The sequence below is a fragment of the Mauremys reevesii genome, linkage group 1 (assembly GCF_016161935.1).
Source record: "Mauremys reevesii isolate NIE-2019 linkage group 1, ASM1616193v1, whole genome shotgun sequence".
Classification (NCBI taxonomy): domain Eukaryota; kingdom Metazoa; phylum Chordata; order Testudines; family Geoemydidae; genus Mauremys; species Mauremys reevesii.
The window spans coordinates 188,698,373-188,718,204 of NC_052623.1; the positions used below are offsets into that span (position 1 = coordinate 188,698,373).

At 42.9% G+C, this 19,832-nt stretch overlaps 1 protein-coding gene across 1 annotated transcript; it reads right to left on the minus strand.

The window, feature by feature from the left end:
- Positions 1–196: 196 nt before the first annotated feature.
- LOC120392827 (cell surface glycoprotein CD200 receptor 1-B-like) lies at positions 197–11,743 on the minus strand. The gene is made up of 7 exons (XM_039517516.1): positions 11,673–11,743; positions 10,009–10,323; positions 8,849–9,100; positions 6,937–7,053; positions 5,245–5,250; positions 4,399–4,445; positions 197–969 (listed from the first exon to the last, which is right to left on the minus strand). Exons 1-7 carry the CDS (start codon positions 11,737–11,739, stop codon positions 823–825), a joined length of 951 nt encoding a protein of 316 aa, XP_039373450.1. The 5' UTR covers positions 11,740–11,743; the 3' UTR covers positions 197–822.
- Between the last annotated feature and the right edge of the window lie 8,089 nt (positions 11,744–19,832).

The window sequence follows — 19,832 nt, forward strand, 5'->3', positions numbered from 1 at the left end:
ATTCAGACACACATTCATGTTTTTAGATGTTTACTTGAACTAAACTTTTCAATGTTGCCCATCACTCATTCCCACTTACAGATCAAGTTCAAATGCATTTGTTTGGCTTCTGTCATTACATATGCAAGGTCTATACAAATCAGAAGAATTAAAAAAAAAAGTCAGAGGACATAATGTAAAATCAGCTGCTACCAGTCCCATGTTGCTAATTCTGAATGTAAACAATTTTTTCAACCTAGTAAAACTTCTTTTAATTCTGCCAGCTAGACAAGTACTGCACTTCTGCAATACGGGGCTCCCTATCCTTAGGATTTTTTGGGGTCCTTAGTTTCACTTGTTTCTACCACAGGATTCCAGGGGTAGTGCAACTATCAAAATGCAACTCCCACGTTTTCACAGTCGGCTGGCAACTAGGCACACAAGTATTCATTTTGCATGCCCAAGGCTCCAGCTGACACATGACATTTTGATGAATGTTTTTGAAGCTTGGGCCTTATCATTTCAGACAAAGGTATTTATGGCCATCCAAAAAGGGAGAACATTTACTAAAACATGTTGAGCCCCACCTGTCTTTCTGCCTCCATTTTCCTGACTGATGAAGACAATAAGAACTCCTTCAGTTTCTGAAGGCCAAACACATAAAAGTAATTCAGCAACTCAGAGAGGAATCTGCAATAGGTGGAGCAAAGCCAAGTCTGCCTGACAGAAAGGACAGAACATTTGGAGCAGGTATACACATGTGCTGCAGGGCTTCTAGCCCCATTTCAGAACAGTCCCAGGATGTGTTAGATATTCTTGATACAGACAATAGCTGAGCTAGGACTAGACTTTTTGCCTTTGTGTTTTTAGAGAATTAATATTTTTATGAATGTTCTGTACTCTGTAATTCTGATAGATACTTTCCACGGTGGAAGAGTTAGTTGTGTTAACTGTCCCAGGCCTGGATGTGAGTGTGAGGTTATTCCCAGTCTGCAATACAAAGAAAAATCAATACATTAAGCAGATTTTTATACAACGTCCCAAATACAGACCAAAGTGAAAAGTGAAATGGAAGAAATCAGGACAGTGACATGTGAAATTACATCACAATTTACTCTGAATGAAGAGACGGGGCAGAGATGATGACCCTTGAGGGTGAGAGAAATACAGCAGCACAATGAGGACCTGGTCCATGACTCAGGCTCCTACACACATAAGTGTTGGAACTAAGGGTACTGCCGCACCCCCTGACTTGAAGTGGTTTCCATCATATACAGGGTTTGTTTGGTTCAGTGGCTCTCAGCACCCCCACTATACAAATTGTTCCAGCACTCCTGCCTACACACTATGATAATACCAACAACCATCACCACCACGTCATAAATTACCAACTTATTACAGGAAAAAATGAGACCCGTTCAGTTCAGGCCCTGCAATCTCTTGTTCCCCTTCCAGATATCACGGTTTGGGACAGCCAAATTTGCAGTTGTCTGAGACTATATGACTCAGTACATGAAACTGTGGTGTAGCTTTTGGCCAAATCACCTCCTACTCAGACCTTGTCCTTCCACCCACCTAGAATTGTTGTAAAGAGCACAGACATTTAATGCAGGGTCAGCCCGGCATGCATCTTTTCACAGATACAATAACTCTCCTTCACTTTGCAACAGTAACATGCAAAGCTGTTTATAAAATGCTGATGCTAACTGTCATAACTATAAAGGGAAGGGTAGCATAAAATCCTTCCTTTAGCTGTAAGGGGTTAAGAAGCTCAACCAACCTGGGTGGCACCTGACCAAAAGGACCAATAAGGGACGAAGATCCTTTCAAATCTGCGGGGGGAGGTTTTGTTTGTGCTCTTTTTATTGTTCTCTCTGGGACAGAGGGAGACCAGGGCAGAAAAAACACATCTCCTAAAACCCTACCTGAAATAAGCATCTAAGATTACAAATTGGAAGTAATAGCAAGAAAATGCATTAAATTATCTTTTGTTTTTGCTTGTGAATTTTCCCTAGGCTAAGAGGGAGGTTTATTCCTGTTTTTTGTAACTTTAAAGTTTTGCCTAGAGGGAAATCCTCTGTGTTTTAAATCTTATTACCCTGTAAAATTACCTTCCATCCTAATTTTACAGAGGGGCTTCTTTAATTTCTTGTTTATAACACTAACAGTATAACATAACTAAGGGTATGGTGAAATTCTCTTGCTTGGGACACCCTGATAGGTTGCTGCCATCATTACGCGGAATTTACAATGAACAGAAGTCACTGTTTTACTTTCATAGTAATGTTGCTGTCTGAGAAGCTTCACAGCCCATTGTGCTACTGATTGGACCCAGGGAGTCAGGAGTGGTACTAGCTACACTGGGTTAAGAACTGTGCATGAGGCTTTCCACGTGCCAGGGACAGCAGACTGACCTCCAAAGTAATGGCCCAACAGTAACCAACATGGAAGGAGATAAAACAACAGCTAGGAACAGGCAGCAAAGCAAATCTGCATGTATCACTGCTACTGAAAGGCATTGGGTGCAAACAAACAGCAGAAGAGTGAGACAAAACAAAAAATCTAAGCACAAAAATAACACGACGGCATCTGCTTAAGTAGAATTGTTGTTCCCGTTAAGAAGTAAATCAAATAATATTTGGCAATTTTACCTAAATGCTCTTTCTCAGAGACCTGGAATAGAACTATTAAGAAAGAAAAATCTCCCCAGATTTTCCTTTAGTTCTATAGGTAGCCTCACTGCTTTCACATGCAAACATCCCTGAATAAGAAGATATTTCTTCATTCATAATTTACTTACTTTATGCCAGGTCCTGAGAGAAGCTGAACACCGACTTATTTCCTGCAACTCCCATGGACCAAAGGGAGCTTTGCAAGCTCAACAGGTCCAGAGCTGTAACAAGGAATTTTTGTGCCCAAGGCAAAGGCCGGCTCCAGGCTCTTCGGGGGCAATTCGGCGGCAATTCTCTGAGTCCCTCCAAGAGGGAAGGACCTGCTGCCAAATTGCCACCTCTGCTTCATTCATTCTTCGGCAGCAATTCGACGGCGGGTCCCTGAGGCCCTACGAGAGGGACTCAGGGACCTGCCACCAAACTGCTGCCAAAGGCCCTTGCCTCGGGCGCAAAAAAATTCGAAGAATGAATGAAGCAGCGGTGGCAATTCGGTGGCAGGTCCTTCCCTCCGAGGGGGACTCAGGGACCCGCCGGTGAAGAAGTGGCGGTGGTAGAGCTGTCACCGAAGTGCCGCCTATCACAGCTTTTTTTTTTCCTCCACCCCGCTTGGGCGGTAGAGCTGCGCCCCTCAGCTTTGTGCGCACAAGGCAAGTGCTTCACTCGCCTCACCCTTGTTACGGCACCTCTCAGGGTTTAGCCAGTTTGTTACCTTCCTCTATTCCTCACTGCCCACATCAGGCTTTGTAGTTTTTAATATATCCCTGCCAGCCTGCACAAGTGCATTAATAATTCTGAATGTTATTAATCTGTAGAGGTTAATGGAGCTGCTGTGTAGATAATAAGATGACAGAGAGTTGCTGAACAAGGATGGTTGAAACTAGACAGCATGATGAGTAAAAAACAGCGAGGTTTATAGATACTGTGGCATCGCTACCACAACAAAATCACAGTGAAAACCTAAGCTGAGATCCTGACCTTACTGAGTCCATGGGAGTTTTTTTCACTAACTTCAATGGGGCCAAACCTTTGGTAGATATTTCACCCTGTATCTATCTAGTATTTTGATTGTACTGAAGGAAATTATATTTAAAAGCTATGGTCAATATTTAGATTTTAACTGTCTAAAATCAGAGCGTTCAGAGCGCTAGCACCCACAAACACTTTACCTCTTTCTCCTAGAATGTGTGCACCACCACAGGGCCTTTCATTACACAATCACACAGCAGTGGCCCATGTGACATAATACAGCTTGACAAATAATACAATATAAGGGAAAGCAAGTGCATCTTTTCTATATCTATAGATGAAAACAAAATGCTATGAATGTGCATCACCTCGTTAGTCATGCAGAATCCTGTGTGGAATCAAAGATCCTAGTATACTGCTTACATACACAAGGGCAGAGTTAAGGTTGCCATGGGAACCATAATTCTGAGCTCACAAAAGTCGGTGCATTCAAACACTCAACCTTAAAACTGCATTATTTTTCTAATAAATAATTTATGATATTTTTATGGCAGATGTTGCATTACATCCCTTGCCTACAATTAAGCAATTACTTGGTGCATTTTAAACATACACACAAAAAAAGACACAAACATACAGGTCACAGACATTTTCATTAATATATAGCCACATAGACAATGATACAAAAACATAGAAATTGACATATGGGGGCTGTGTGAGACCAGGTAAGTTAAAATGAAACTGGATGTGTCAATCCAAAATAAGAACAAATTCCACTTACTATTTTTGGCACTGTGGCAGCATCTGCCAGTCCAGATAACCAGGAGGCTGAAAATAAGATCTCATCAGATCAAAATGGTTTGATGGGACAACACACACACACAGTAGTTATCATCTATATTTCCTCTGCTATTAGTTGAAAAATTTTCATCTCAACACAGCTGAACTCCTTGGCTTAGTTGACAGTTGTATTGTCACTGTTAGAATTCCTTTATTGCCAGCAGGTTTGCGATTGTTTTACTTTCCATTTCTATAACATGTTCAGACACTCCAGTAGAAGTAAGAATATGTGAACATTAAAGGCTGCTGTCTGAGAAGCTCGCAGATATTGAATTGAACATGACTAACAAGGGTGGGAAAAAACTGGTATTAAAATGGTCCCTTCATTCTTGCACATCAGCAAAGCACCATAGTGGTATGCCATTGAGGGTCACCCATCAAATTGGTGCAAGCAAATGTCATTGCAAATGTCAGACCTTCGGTGGCAACTGCTTTCGGCAGCTGCCTCTTCCTTTTCTCACTGTATGCTACCTTCTCTGTTCCTGCCAGTCCCATCTCTCTTTAGGCTGCCTGTCACCTGCCCCCACCACTCCTCTGGCCCTGCCTCAACAAATACATCTACAATGTAATACTTCTGGGGGGAGGGGAGGGAATCATCTGAATCACATTCAGTAGGGAAGAGAAACCAGACAAGCAGTAATTCTGGAAGAGGAGAGTAAATTAGGTCCCTCTGCCTCTCCTATTTACTTCCCATTTCACCAAGCCTTCCCACTTGGGTACTCCCGAATCCATGGTCCTTCTGTTTTTACTGTACTCAAGCCATCTCTTGTGTTCCAGCTGTTGCTACAGCTACCTCCCATTCCAACTAGCCTCCCAAGTGTTGATTCACCCCTCCTACTTTGTCTTCTATTCCAAGCATACCCCTGAAACCATTTGACTTCATTCCAGTCAATACCAAAGCATAATCTCAGGTTAGATTCCATCTTCAGTACAAGTGTATTCAATATGGACCTGATGCATGTTGAAGTCTATGGGAGGTTTTCCTGTTGACTGACATGGCCATTGGGTCAGGCCCTAATAAAGGAGTTAAAACTGGATTAAAGATCACTGTTGAGAATTTTAAGTCTTAAAACTGCAGTGACTGGAAATACCTGCAATATTAAAGCCCTCCATTATGGGCTGTAACAAATCCTGATTGTGACACTATTTTTATGTATGAGCAACAGACCCCTTGAAATATAAACCACTGTATCAGTCAGAAAGCAAACCTCAGGTCTCTGCCCTGGGATATTCCATAGTGAATAGACCTGTGGGAGTCACTTAACCTGCCTCTCTACTATTTTTAATAAGAAATTGAACCTGGTTATCCAAAGAGTATTTTCTCTTTGGAAATGTTACGTATCTAATTGGGTGGAGGCTTCCATCTTAAGTAGAAGCAGAAGTTTCACATCTGGCCCCCAGGGCTGGAGGAAATTATCACAGGAGTTTAGATAACATGGAAATGGTAGAGAGAAGAGAGAGATGCTAAATCTAACGGCAGATCATCCACCCACCTCCCTGGCAGGATGTGAAAGTGAAATTCAATGGCCTTTTGGCCTCATTCTAAAACATCCAGGGGAAATATTAACAATATCTACTGAACACAGTTTAACCCTAAACCCCTTGTCTCAGGATATGTCTACACAGCAAAAGCTGTGCATGGGCTAGCCTACCTGAGCTAGCTTGAATCCAGCTAACGTGGGTTACAATTACATTGTCTTCACTGCTGTGCAGGCAGTACAAGCCCAGCATAGACCTTGGATACATACTCAGCTCAGTAGCCTGTTCTGAAGCCTGGGCGGCACTGACTGTCTTCACTGTTATGGTTACCTGTGCTAGCTGGATTGAAGCTAGCTCAGGTAGGCTGGCCCATGCACAGCTTTGGCTGTATAGACATACCCTCAGACTTAGTTCTAACATTCACAAGAGGTTGAGAAAAACATCACTGATGTCATAGGTGCACTTCTCCCATCCAGTTAGTAAGAGCACTGGGGCACTCCCATCATCTGGCATGGCCAGTGGCAGAATAAAGGGATATTTCCCCCTACCAGGTAAGTAAGCCATGAGGTAATGAAACATTTTCGTATATCTAAACAGGGACACAGCCCTTAATACAAAGCCCATAGGATTGAATGCCAATTAAACCAATGGAGGTTCTATTCAATTACTCTAAAACCCCTCATCTTGTAATAAAGAATATCTGTTCTATAAAAATGTTCAGCCACATATAGAATTTAACAGAGAATTATACCTCTGCTGTGGAATTCTTGGGTTGGTTTAAAAGTTCTATAGAAAAATCACCACTATTTCTTCAGCGCATTTTCATAGGTCTTGGACATGGTCAGTAACTGAAGCCCTGAGCTTTTCCCTCAACCCCAACCTGGCCAAACAGGTCATCGATAAGGTACATTTCCTTGTAAACACGCAGAGTCGGGAATGTGATACTGGGGCATTTCCACCCCTCGTGACGCAGTAAGTGACTAAGTTCCAAATGGCTTACCTCTGCATTTTAAAGTCCGGTATAAAATCAGAGCAATAACTGCAACAGCGACACACGAAGAGGTGCATATCAGGAAATAACGGAGTATGGGTGAAAGTGTCATGTCCGCAGAAAGTTCTGCCAAGATACCAATATAATGAAAGTTATAATGCTTGATGGAGAAATCCACAGATTATGTAACTAGTGGATTTTGCCCAAGCCAGGGAGAGGGGAGTTCTCCCTCTGCTCCTAGGGTATATGAGACAGAGAGATCATACACACACACACTTCCCTCTGGCCAGTTTATTACAATATCTTACATCAGGCTCCTCTGAAAACTAGATGGACATCTAACATGGTGTCTTTGGAAGAGTTAAATCCTGACGAAGCCCCAGAATCACAGTGGTTCTCCTGATGTTCAGGAATCACCCTGGAGATGGGTTAGCCTGATCCATTCTTGTGGGTGGAATGCCAAGTGTACCGTGTCTCTCTTTAGTCAAGTACATTCAGTGCTGGAGACAGCAGATCAAGCTTCCTCTCACTACCCTGTCATTGTGCTTCATCCCTGATGACAAGTGACTGTCCTCTCGGGTGGGAGAGTATAGCTCAGTCTTCATGCCCTGTTTGGTTCTTGGTCTCTCTGCTGTGATTTCTAACAAAGAACTATGACTGGGTATATAAACCCTGTGCCAGCAAGTATGAAGTTAAGGAGCTGTTTGGGGCTGCAGTGGCCCTGCCCCTCCACACATGCAAATCCTGGAGGAGTTAAAAGGAGGGACCTCCACTCAGGTGGGGGCAACCCTGGGAAGGGAACAGGCTGTTGAGAGAGGTCTGACACTCTGCAGAGTCCTGCCCTTGCAGAAGGCAGACATGGATTCCCTGGGCTAAGAAGGGGAAGGAGACAGACTTGTACTAGAGACCAGTGAACTCTGGTTTGGACTGGGATACTTCCAAGGCCCTCTGAAGTAAGAGGAGCCAATATCCTGACTAAAGCTGCCTGCATGTTTTCTTCCTTTTCCTTTTATTTAACCTTGTTTACTGACAGTGAACTGTCCTGTTGCTTCACCTGGAACCCTGAGAACCCTGAAACAGCCAAAAGGCCTCAGCTGGAGGACTGTTAGGCCCCTGTTAGACTGATACATCCCACAGTGTCTGCGGCGGCGGGGGGGGGCAATTCAACCTGCACAATTGCACTCCTCATGTAACTCCTGAAGGGGGTGCTCTGCCAAGGACAGATTTGTGACAAAGGGTCTTCTGGTGTCCACTGTGTTGGGAGTTTGTAATGTGGAGACCTGCCCAGCTCATTGGCAGAGACCAGGATTGGACTCTAAGCAGCTAGTGGTGACCTCTTTCTGGAGGCTGACCTTGCTGTGGGATTGCACCCTACACATTTCCATATTCAAGCATTGGACAAGAACCCTTGAGACAATAGATAGCAGCTGTATCAGACGAGCCCAAAGGAAATGTCTCCTGGCTGAGCCAGAAATAAGGGCTGTGCTAAGCTGATCTTTCTATATAGCTAGATATAATTCAGCACGTGGGGTTCAAATCCCACTGCTAAAACCAATGTGACAAATTTGTGGCTACTTAAGACATTGTGGCTGTCCCCAGTGATTGAAACAGGAGGGGGAACTCTCGCTACATCGGTGAAGGAGGAGAAGGAGCGTTGCAGGGGCCATTAAAACAGCTTCATTCTAGAGTGCTCCGGACATTCTATGGAAAGTTGCGGATAGATAATTTGCCATTTGTCTATTGTTATAGAGTGTTTCTTTAGAGCTTTACCCCTATAAACATTCAGTGTAGCACATCAAAGTAACTCAGCAAAGTTCCTTGTCCCTCACCATTTGCACTGGCACTTGTCTGAACTGATAAAGTAGAGATGTACATGGCGTTACCAGATAACAGAAACCAGTTACAGAGAAGTGGTACTCACTTGATGATAGTTCTATAGTCTGGGTTTGGTTCGTGGCTGGATGGGTAACTAAGCAGGTCAGGTGATCATTGATGCTGTTGATCAGAGGCATACTGCTGAGTGTGGTCACCGTTCCATTGGTGTGATGAGTTTTGTTCTCCATGCTGTGACCATTCCCTTGGGACCATGAGATTTCTGCAGCTGGTTTCCCTGCAGACGCCTGGCACACAATGATCCCATTGATATCATGAGTCAGAGTCACCACAGGAGGGACTGCAGGAGAGGAGGGAAAACAGTTGGATTAGTTTTTTTTTATTGCAGTAGGAAAAAATTCCCCTACCAAAGCCTTCAAAAGTGACTAGCGGTTTTTGGGTGCCCAAACTGAGACACCTTAAAGGGGCTGGATTTTCAGAATGCACTGAACACCCACCTTCTGAAAAGTCAAGACACCTTAAAAAGCCTAAATCGGACACCTGAAAATCACTAGTCGCTTTTGAAAGTCTTGATCCCCTTTGTTTTGTGCATGAAGATTACAGCAAAAATAGATGATGATGATGGCAGTGGGGAGGCAGCTAGAGGAAAGGCATAGCATTCTCCATCACTGGCAATTTTTAAATCAAGATTGGATGCTTTTCCAAAAGATATGCTCTAGCTCAAACAGGAATTATTTCAGGGGAATTCTATAGCCTGTGTTTTACAGGAAATCAGACTGGATGATCACAGTGGTTCTTTCTGGCTTTAGAATCGGTGATTACAACAAGGGGTATGACTATTAGCAAAACACAGACTGATGAGAACACAGCGTGGTAAAAATCACAGCTGGAATTTTTATAAATACGTAGGAAGAATTCATAATTTGACAATATGAAAGGGAAGTGGGCAGGACAAGAAGGAATCACATGGAACTATTCAGTCTAGACACCAGCAATACATATTCTGCCCTTGAGTAGACAGAGAAAAAGTCAGATTAAGAAGAGGCAGGGAACAGACAATAACTTAGCCATTATCTGAGAGGAAAGTACCAAGAAGGAAAAGTCAAGTGACATGAATTATGATAAGGTGGGTGAGGTAATATCTTTTATTCGGCCAACTTCTGTTGGTGAGAGAGACAAGCTTTTGAGCTCCACAGAGCTTTCCTTCATTTTAGTCATAAAAATCAAGACACACAAGGTGTTTCTTACCTAACACAGTGAGAGCAGAGACTAGGCAAAAAGTCCCATCACTAGTTGCAATTTCACAGGTGTAATTACCCTCATCAGCAAGTCGCACAGGGTGAATCTGAAGGGCAGGGTCATGATCAGGACTAGATTCCCAAGTCATCCTCTCACTGCAGTTTGTTCTGTCTGTCTTATTGGCATCAGCTCTATATGCCAACAAGCAGTGACTTCCACTCTTTGGTCCTATTTTCCATATTACCAAAATCAGAGATGACACCGAGGTGTTAGGGCATCTCAGCACAGCCCTGGTGCCTACCACTGCAGACACTGTGCTGTCAGCTACATGGGAAGAAGAGAGGAATTGAAAACATCACTCAAGCTGCCATTATAGTTTATGGAGTTTTAATTTCATTAAGATCAAACATCTCTGCTCCCATATTGTATTAAAACCTCTTCCTGCAGCAGATCCTGGACACTTCTTTGTATATTTATGGTAAATTGTTTACAGGGGCGGCTCTAGTAATTTCACCGCCCCAAGCACGGCGGCACGCCGTGGGGGGCGCTCTGGCGGTCGCCGGTCCCGTGGCTCCAGTGGACCTCCCGCAGGCACGTCTGCGGGAGGTCCACCGGAGCCACCTGCTGCCCTCCCGGCGACAGGCAGAGCGCCCCCCGTGGCATGCCGCCCCAAGCACGCGCTGTGGCCTGGAGCCGGCCCTGATGGTTTAAAAATTAGCTGAGAACTTGAGATGTGCCAGAGCGACATGAGTTTCCAGGACTGACCTCACTGGTCCCACCTTCTATGGAAGCACCTTGCTACTGTAGATCCTAGGCCTCGGTCACCATTTAAAGACCCTATGAAGTTGAAGCCTGACTCCTCTCACTTACTTGCTGCTCAAGATTTTCTCCAATGAGCTGGCAACTCTATGTTAGTGCTCTGTGCGGCCACATAAAAAATGTGTTTCTTTTCCATGCCCAGTCTCCTGCTTGCCTTGTCATCAGGAATTGGGTGTGCCCTGGAGTCAGTGCCATGTGGTGCTTTGTATTGATTCATGGTGGTGAGCTAAAGACACAATGAAAGCCTCTACTGCCAAGGAATTTTGTTCACCTTGATAGAGGGCTTTGAGAAAGTGGTAGGGTGAGGGAATCACTCAAGAAAGGAAGGAAATTCCTAGGAGGACCTGGTTATAACACAGCTAAAAAAAAACCCTGTAATATAGATGGAACCTAATCATATACCTGTAGCAATCTTAAAAAACCCAGGTTGCCCACAGCATTAGTGCAGTTACGGGGACACAGAAAAGTCCTGTCTATACTGCAATTTTCAACCCTGGGGATTTGCATTAAATTGTACTCTAGATGGGGCCTTCGTGTTATCTGTGCTGCAGTCCTATCCAGCAGCACCTTATTGTGGCAGTCCAGCGGTGCAGAAAGATTGTGTGTACTGTAATCCTAATTTGTGCCACTCTTCTGCTTTCACATTAAGTAGCAACATTACTTCTGGCCAAATCTGTCTGTGAAGTTTATTTTACTTTTGTAGTAGGGCCTCTCCTTTGTTTGTACTGTGGCTTGCTTTATTCAGTAGTTTCCCCTTGTCAATTTTAGAGTAACAGCTTGTTGAAAGAGTAGACTACTTATCAGTCCTCTGGAACTCACAGTATTACATTCATTTAATGATCTTCCACACTTACCTGGCCCTTGAACCACTTTAATTAGGAAAAGAAGGAACTCAGCCAGAATTGGCCACATCTGGGCCATGTGTTGGGAGGGGATTAGGGCAAATGGCACAAAATGAAGCTAATGATGATGACTTGGAATAATGGGTCACTATGTATGTCCCCCCAAATAATTTCCTGTTTTGAAAGAAGAGCAAAGTTAGAACATGAAACAAATCATCAGCTTCCCTTAAAAATAAATGTTCTGTAAAAGACCCTTTGTCAGGTTATTTCAGATATTTTTTCTGACCCCTCAAGAAGGCACATCAGCAAAAGTTACATCCAGCTTTGACAAAGCATTCATGAAAATAAAGAAACTTGCTTCACAAATAAATGTCAATCTCTCTACAGCTGACTTTTTTATTAGTAGTAGCAGTATCCATCCATTCTTTAATTTATGTTTTTATTGGATCTTTTTATCAGTCAAATATTCTAAAGCAGCAGCACAGAGTGCTCTGACAGTAAGAACCTGGACACATTGCATCCCATTTTGAAAACTGAGGCAAATGTATGTATAGAATGCTCAGGGTCTAATCTTACATCATTTGATGGGGCACCTACATTCATTAATGGGAATAACCCTGGGAATGGCTAGTAAACTCTCCTGTTTTTAATTTCTGTAAGAGTGCTGCCACCTCTGTAATAGAACAGAATGGACAGCTGTTTGCTGCAAATGATCACAACTTTTTAAACGAGGTCTTGTTTATTTGCTATTTTCTTCAGAGAAATAAGGCATGTTGCATTTAATGCTATTTAGTAACATATCATATAACTCATGATACTCCACAAGCAAATAAAGAGACTTTTGTTTTAAAGAAATTACTTTTGCAAGCTTCATTAAAGCAAATGTTGAAGTACTGATCATTAAGAATGAGATGGTGCTTTCATTCAAATGTGCTATTTTCGGGTGCTTAAAATTTCATTAAAAGATGACCTGCTGCATGAGAATTTTCAGTACAGATTCTCAGCCTAGAAGCATGTGTTTTGAAGAGGAGAATTTTGAAGAAAATCCATTTAGCTGTGGCTGAGCATAATTTTTATTATTAAGGAAACTGGTGATATTTGTGATATCTCAATGCAAAAACTATAACTAATTTTTAAATGGAATACTTGGCATGTTCTATGTGGATTATCTAGTATGCTTTGGGTCCCAGTTTTCAGACATATGGAGCATCCTATTGACAGCATCACTTCCATTTAGGTCCCAGTCCTGCAACTGGTTATGTGGGAACACACCACTATAGCTGGTTAAAAATTGATGGGGATCCCGATGGTTGCACTGCTGTGCCCATACAGAGTCATTGCAGGATCAAGACTTAGTCCATTAGCTCATCAGAACAGGTACTGTGGCTTAGTGTGTTTTTGTGAAGCACTGATCAATATGGACCCTGTCCTACTGTGGCTTCCAGGCACTACAGCAATAAACTAATAACTAACAACAAGTGGATTTGTGTTTGCACTGAAAAGACCTTTTGTTTTGCAATATGACGATAGATATTTAAACACAGCATTGCTGAGCATTTTGTTTACCGTAATTCCAGAATCACACAGGTGAGCTGCTTCAGCCACTTAGGCGAGAGAATCTTCAAAGCTGCAAGTGCTTCTTTTAGAATGAGGGGAAGTCTTTATTTTAAAATGATCAAACTTTTATGATTCACTCACGATGACTCATTTTTTGTTTTAACTCTCAAACCATTCCCTACCTTTGTTTAACTTCATGGCCTACAGTTGTCTAATTTAGCACTCGATCCTGTAAACAGTTGCATCTGTGCATAAGATGTCAGTTGGACACTGAGCGTAACTGTACAAATGGGCATTATTATTTGCAAGATCAAGGCAAATTCTTTGCTGCACAGACCATGTTTTTTATCATCTGTGTAGGGCACCATGCACCTATGATGCATAGAAATGTTTATTCATAATATTAATACATTTGCAAGTATTAGTATGTGAATGTATGAATTACTTTCACTTTTATAGTTTGAAACAAAACCAGTGGTATTGATGCAACACAAATATGTTACAACAGAGGTTTTCTTCTGGGCAATCTGTGTGGACTGAGAATGATCACCCTTGCATTTAAATGTAAGCACACTCTTCAGTTCGGGGTATGGAGGAAAAGAGAACAGCTTAGGATCCAGCCTCTTTGAACTAAACAATCAGTACAACAGCACACATACAGTGGGTCAAAAGCCTCAGATGGTGTAAACTGGCAAAAAGGTTACTCGATTTGAATGGAGCTATAATGATTTAGGATCTGGCTCATGTGCTAGTATGTTGGAGTCAAGGAAGGGATATGCCATGGAGGCCACCCTCCTAAGCGTTACACGAATGAGTATGTCATTTGGAATGGCAGCATCATTTAGTATCTAAAATTCCATTTTTCTGACTAGCTCTAATGTTTGGTGCACAGAAAAACAAACAAAATAAAGCTACATTTCTGATATCTGAGTGTAAGAAATATCACCAATTCCCTTAATACATATTTTATGTAAAATAATATTCACACTCAGACAACAGCTAAATGGATTTTCTTCACAATTTTCTCCTGCAAGACACACACACACGTATCTGGGTTGAGACCCTGTGCTGAAACTTCTCATGCATCAGGCAATTTTTTTAATACAATTTCAAACACCTGAAAACCAGGGTTTGAATGAAAGCACCAACTCAGCCTTATCAATTCACTAACCATTTGCTACAATGCAACTAATAATTTGCGAAATTATTTAATTATTTATTTTAAAAGTAGCCTTATTATTGGCTTGTGAAATATCATGAGCAGATGATTTTTCCTGAATTTATTCAATTCATATATATTTTAGCTCGACAGGATGGTTGTGAATGATTGAAAATGAACATAAGAATGGCCATACTAGGTCAGACCAAAGGTCCATCCAGCCCAGTATCCTGTCTACCGACAGTGGCCAACGCCAGGTGCCCCAGAAGAAATGGACAGAACAAGTGATCTATCCCCTATCACTCATTCCCAGCTTCTAGCAGACAGAGGCTAGGGACACCATCCCTATCCATCCTGGCTAATAGCCATTGATGGACGTATCCTCCATGAATTTATCTAGTTCTTTTTTGAACCCTGTTAAAGTCTTGGCCTTCACAACATCCTCTGGAAAGGAGTTCCACAGGTTGACTGTGCGTTTTGTGAAAAAAATACTTCCTTTTGTTTGTTTTAAACCTGCTGCCTATTCATTTCATTTGGTGACCCCTAGTTCTTGTGTTATGAGATGGAGTAAATAACACTTCCTTATTTACCTTTCTCCACACCAGTCATGACTTTATAGACCTTTATCATATCCCCCCTTAGTTGGCTCTTTTCCAAACTGTAAACTCCCAGTCTTATTAATCTCTCCTCATATGGAAGCTGTTCCATGCCCCTAATCATTTTTGTTGCCCTTTTCTGAACCTTTTCCAATTCCAATATATCTTTTTTGAGATGGAGTGACCACATCTGCATGCAGTATTCAAGATGTGGGTGTATCATGGATTTATATAGCGACAATATGATATTTTCTGTCTTATGAGCTACTCCTCTCTTAATGATTCTCAACATTCTGTTAGCTTTTTTGACTGGTGCTGCACATTGAGTGGATGTTTTCAGAGAACTATCCACAATGACTCCAAGATCTCTTTCTTGAGTGGTAACAGCTAATTTAGACCCCATCGTTTTTTATGTATAATTAGGACTGTGTTTTCCAGTGTGCATTACTTTGCATTTATCAACATTAAATTTCAACTGCCATTTTGTTGCCCAGTCACCCAGTTTTGAGAGATCCTTTTCTAGCTCTTCATGGTCTGCCTGGGACTTAACTATCCTGAGTAGTTTTGTATCATCTGCAAATTTTGCCACCTCACTGTTTATCCCTTGTAAACTGGAACAACGTTGCTTAGCTGGAATCAAATAATATTGTTTCTGCTTCTTTTTTGGATGTTTATGCATTAAATGAAAAAAAATTGTTTGTGACTTTTAAGATTTACTTTCCCTGAATAGTTTAGCCTATTATGAAAAGCAAAACACAAAAAGGGACCAAATATAGCTGAAATTAACACATTTAAAAAAGAAAAACCACAAAGGACTATTTTCAGATTTGGGTTTGTATTGTTTACTCTACTCTAACTAAATTTGTTTCTACCACAACATTAAAATAAATTGTAACTGTCACTTAGACTTGATCATAGCAGCCGGATAAAGCCTTTATAATACATGCTTTGTTCCTTCCATTTGTATTGATACTGCAGTAGGAGAATGCCACTGCTAATATTTTGTTCCACTTTTAATGAATTTTAGTGCTGGTGAAAGGTATCTGATTGTCAGCCCTGGAGTAGAGTCAGCTGGTCACAGAAAAGGAGCAGCATAGGCAGCAGCACCCATATGCGTGCTGCCCAGTCAGCAGGCACTGCCCCCACAGCTCCCATTGGCTGTAGTTCCTAGCCAATGGGAGCTGCGGAGCCGGTGCTTGGGGAGGGGGCACATGTGGAGTGCTTCCAGGAGCCGTGTGAAGTGGAGCAAGGCAAGCCCCCAACCCGCTCCCCAGCTGGCGCACCGGAGCGGAGAAAGCTCCTAACCCCGGCAAGAGCTCGAGGGCTGGATTAAAATGTCAGACAAGACGGATGCAGCCTTCAGGCCATTGTTTGCCCACCCCCTGCCATAGCTCAAACTGCCAATGCAGAGGAACAAGCTTTCAATCACTATCAGCCTGAACCATGAAATATTCTAAATTCCTTTAAAAAACAAAAACCACACCAGATCCAGTTGTCCCAGCAGAAAACCCAAAAAACCTCTGAATAATATTCTAGGGTGCTCTTTTTTAACCAAACTCTAGGTAAAGTTCTATTCAAAGTCGTTATTACTACTAGGCTAGAAGCAATTTCTGTTCTCACTTGGTTCCTAAATCCTCATTGCTCATTCTTTTTCACTATGATGCCCATGAATGTCTTGGATGGTTTATCCAACAAATCCTGCATTTTGGCAGCAGGTGGACTAGACGACCCTTGTGGTTCCTTATAACCCAATGATTCTATGATTCTATGACTATTTTGATTTGCCTGAAACAATCTCGGTCCTGGACTGCCTAGTTCTGGTCATAGATGGGCATCACAATCCCCTCCCTCCTGCGCTTGTGTGCAACACGGCTATTTAAATGGCATTTTCTATCGTCATCTCAGTGACTTTAAAGGAGAAGTAATTAAGATTACTGACCTCTCACAGAAGCATAACGTCTTGCAACAGTGCCTCAGAGAAACTGTCCCTCAGCTACAACTTAGCTCAGCTAAAATCAGACTTCAGTGTGAAGACTCCCCCAAGGAGGATGTGGGCACACAGTTAAAATCTAACAAAAAGTAACCACTTAGATAAGCTATTGTACATAATTAACAGACAAGCTGCAAAAGCCTGTGCTATGCAAAGCAGTGGAATAGAAAGTTAAATAAAAGCAGACACTAGCACCAAAGCTACTAGAATTTATAACATCCAAAGCAGAGGTTCTTAAACTGTGGTCTGTGGACCACCAGTGGTCCATGAGCTCCATTCAGGTGGTCCATGGATAGATCCCTCTAAGGTGAGCGCCTGGGCGGCTGCACACAAGAAAATGAAGGGCCACCCACCTAATTAGTGGAGTCGTGCAGGTGCCCAGACCCTGGAGAAGATGTACATGTGAGGTGGTAGCTATGGTGGGAATAGGGGGTAGGTGGGAGGGGGCAGCTGGGTGAGAAGAAGGGATGGGGGAAATTTGGGACATGCAGTGCTGTGGCAGCCAAAGAGGCGACTTTCCCCAGCTCCAGGGCTGCAGCTGCCGGGGAAAGACGGCCCTCCTTCCCAGCGTCAGCTCTGTGGCTGCTGTGGTGGGGGGAAAAGGGCACAGCCATTGCATTAGAAAGGTAAGACTACTGATATTAAAATATGGGTTGTGTGCTTTTATTTGTAGAACAAAAAAACCTTAATTATTATTAAGGATTTTGTATATAGCACCTTTATCCAAAGCGCTTTACAATAGTTAGCTAACAGTACAAACAACATTTGGAAAGATCATTAAGTGGGCCGCCGAGAGCCTCAGCAATTTTCAAGTGGGCTGCAAAAAAAAAAGTTTGAGAACCACTGATCTAAAGTGTCTGACAGGCCTATGACATATCCTTTGATATGCCACAGTGCAGATCATGAGGACAGGGTAACACCTATCTACATGTAATCATGGCCTCACTCACCATTGCATTTTTCAAAACACCGCTCATCTCATACAGCATGTTCTCATCTTCTAAAACAAAGCAGCATCTCTTTCACAGAGCCAGACATTGTAAGGGCAGAGGGGACCATTATGGTCATCTATTAATAGAGCACCTCCATATAATCTTTATAACCCCTTAAAATGTAAGGTGGCCAGAGCAATGTTAACTCCCCCTTTTTTTCATGATGTGCATTTAACACATGTCATACAGTACAGAACAGCAGAGGTATCCAGAAGAATGAGACAAGGCCGCATTGCCTAAACATCCCACAAGTTTTCTATGCAGCCAGAGTCCTCGCACAGCAGTACCTGGATCTACCCTAGATCTGGTGTCAGGCAGCATGCCACCCACCGCAAGAACACTTTGTATCAATCCTCTTCCCCTCCTCTCCCCTCCCCCCAGTCTCTCTCAAACCTTCTCAAAGTAGCCCATTACAGTGTGCTATCACAGGGCTTGATTCAGCCCTGTGTAATGCTGGCTATCACCCTTGTGAAAGAGGAGACTTGCAGCTGCAATTGTACCCAGAGTTCTCTTGCTGCCAGAGACCCGCAGCCAGCCAACACTTTCCCAGGAATGTGAGGTGCTGGCCAAGGAAGGTGCTGATTCATCACATCCCCCAAGCAGCCTCCATCTCCTATAGAGACTGAGCAAAACAGAAGGGTGCCCTCCTCCTAGAATGTATCCTCCTGGGCCCTCACTAGTAAAAAATGTATTTCCCCACCATGCACGCACACACTTCTCAGACTCATAAGTGACTGTGCCATTTTTAAGCAAATTTTCCAAAAAAATTCACCTTCAGGCAGGCAGACAGTTACCAGCCAGCCTTGGGAAAAATTCAGCCAAAGAGCTGAGAATTTTGGAAAGTTATGAGTGACTTGAAAACGGGGAGTTATAATGGAAGAGTTTGGGTAACCTTAACTAGAACCAACGCTAGTGTTCCAGCGGTAGCACTTGTCTTTCCCTCCCCATTTTCATCTTCAGAAAGCATGTACCGGGTGTCACTCTGTGAATGCATTGATCACCAACATGAACAGGAAGGGACTTGGTGCCAAGCCCTGATGTACTCCAAGTCTTACTAGAAACTGTTCAGTTTCTCCCCTGGCCTTCTAACTGTGGTAACAGCACCCTCAGACATGTCCTGGACAAGTCTGAGATAGTCTTCAGGTATCTTTCATTCTCATACAGCACCAGATACTTCTCTCAGAACATGGTCCCATAAGCCTTCTCAAGATCAATGAATACTACGGGCAGGATTTTCTTCCTTTCTCTATAATTTTCCACAAGCAATCTTAGTGCAAAGATAGCATCCATTGTTGACTTGCCTGGCATGAATCCAAACTGATTGTCACTGAACTTCACTTCTCTTTGTAGTCTTTTATAAATAATTTTCTCCCAGATCTTCTTGTGTGGCTTGTGAGTTTAATGTCATGATAGCCACCACATGGCTCTGTGATGGAGTGCACCAGGCCTTTGAGGCCCCCTACTGGAAGTCCCACTACTCTGCTGCACCCCACCCCGTGAAACAGTTTGTGGTGATTAAAAGAGAGGCATTTTGGGAAGCAGTGAGATGTGGTCCTTCAGCAGCCAGAAGAGCTAGGGACCAGCAACAGCCAATCGAGACCCAGCAGGCCTCAAGGCTTGCTGTCTGCAGGTCAGTAACGGGATTAAAAAAGAACTAGATAAGTTCATGGAGGATAGGTCCATCAATGGCTATTAGCCAGGATGGGCAGGGGTGGTGTCCCTAGCCTCTGTTTGCCAGAAGCTGGGAATGGGTGACAGGGGATGGATCACTTGATGATTCCCTGTTCTGTTCATTCCCTCTGGGGCACCTGACATTGGCCACTGTCAGAAGCCAGAATACTGGGCTAGATGGACCTTTGGTCTGACCCAGTGTGGCTG

Coding starts and splice junctions, on each gene's coding strand:
- LOC120392827 (XM_039517516.1), bottom strand. CDS start 11,739: ATGGCCCAGATGTGGCCAATTCTGGCTGAGTTCCTTCTTTTCCTAATT. Junction 10,324..11,672: donor TAAAGTGGTTCAAGGGCCAG/GTAAGTGTGGAA, acceptor CTTCCCATGTAG/CTGACAGCACAGTGTCTGCA. Junction 9,101..10,008: donor CTCTGCTCTCACTGTGTTAG/GTAAGAAACACC, acceptor CCTCTCCTGCAG/TCCCTCCTGTGGTGACTCTG.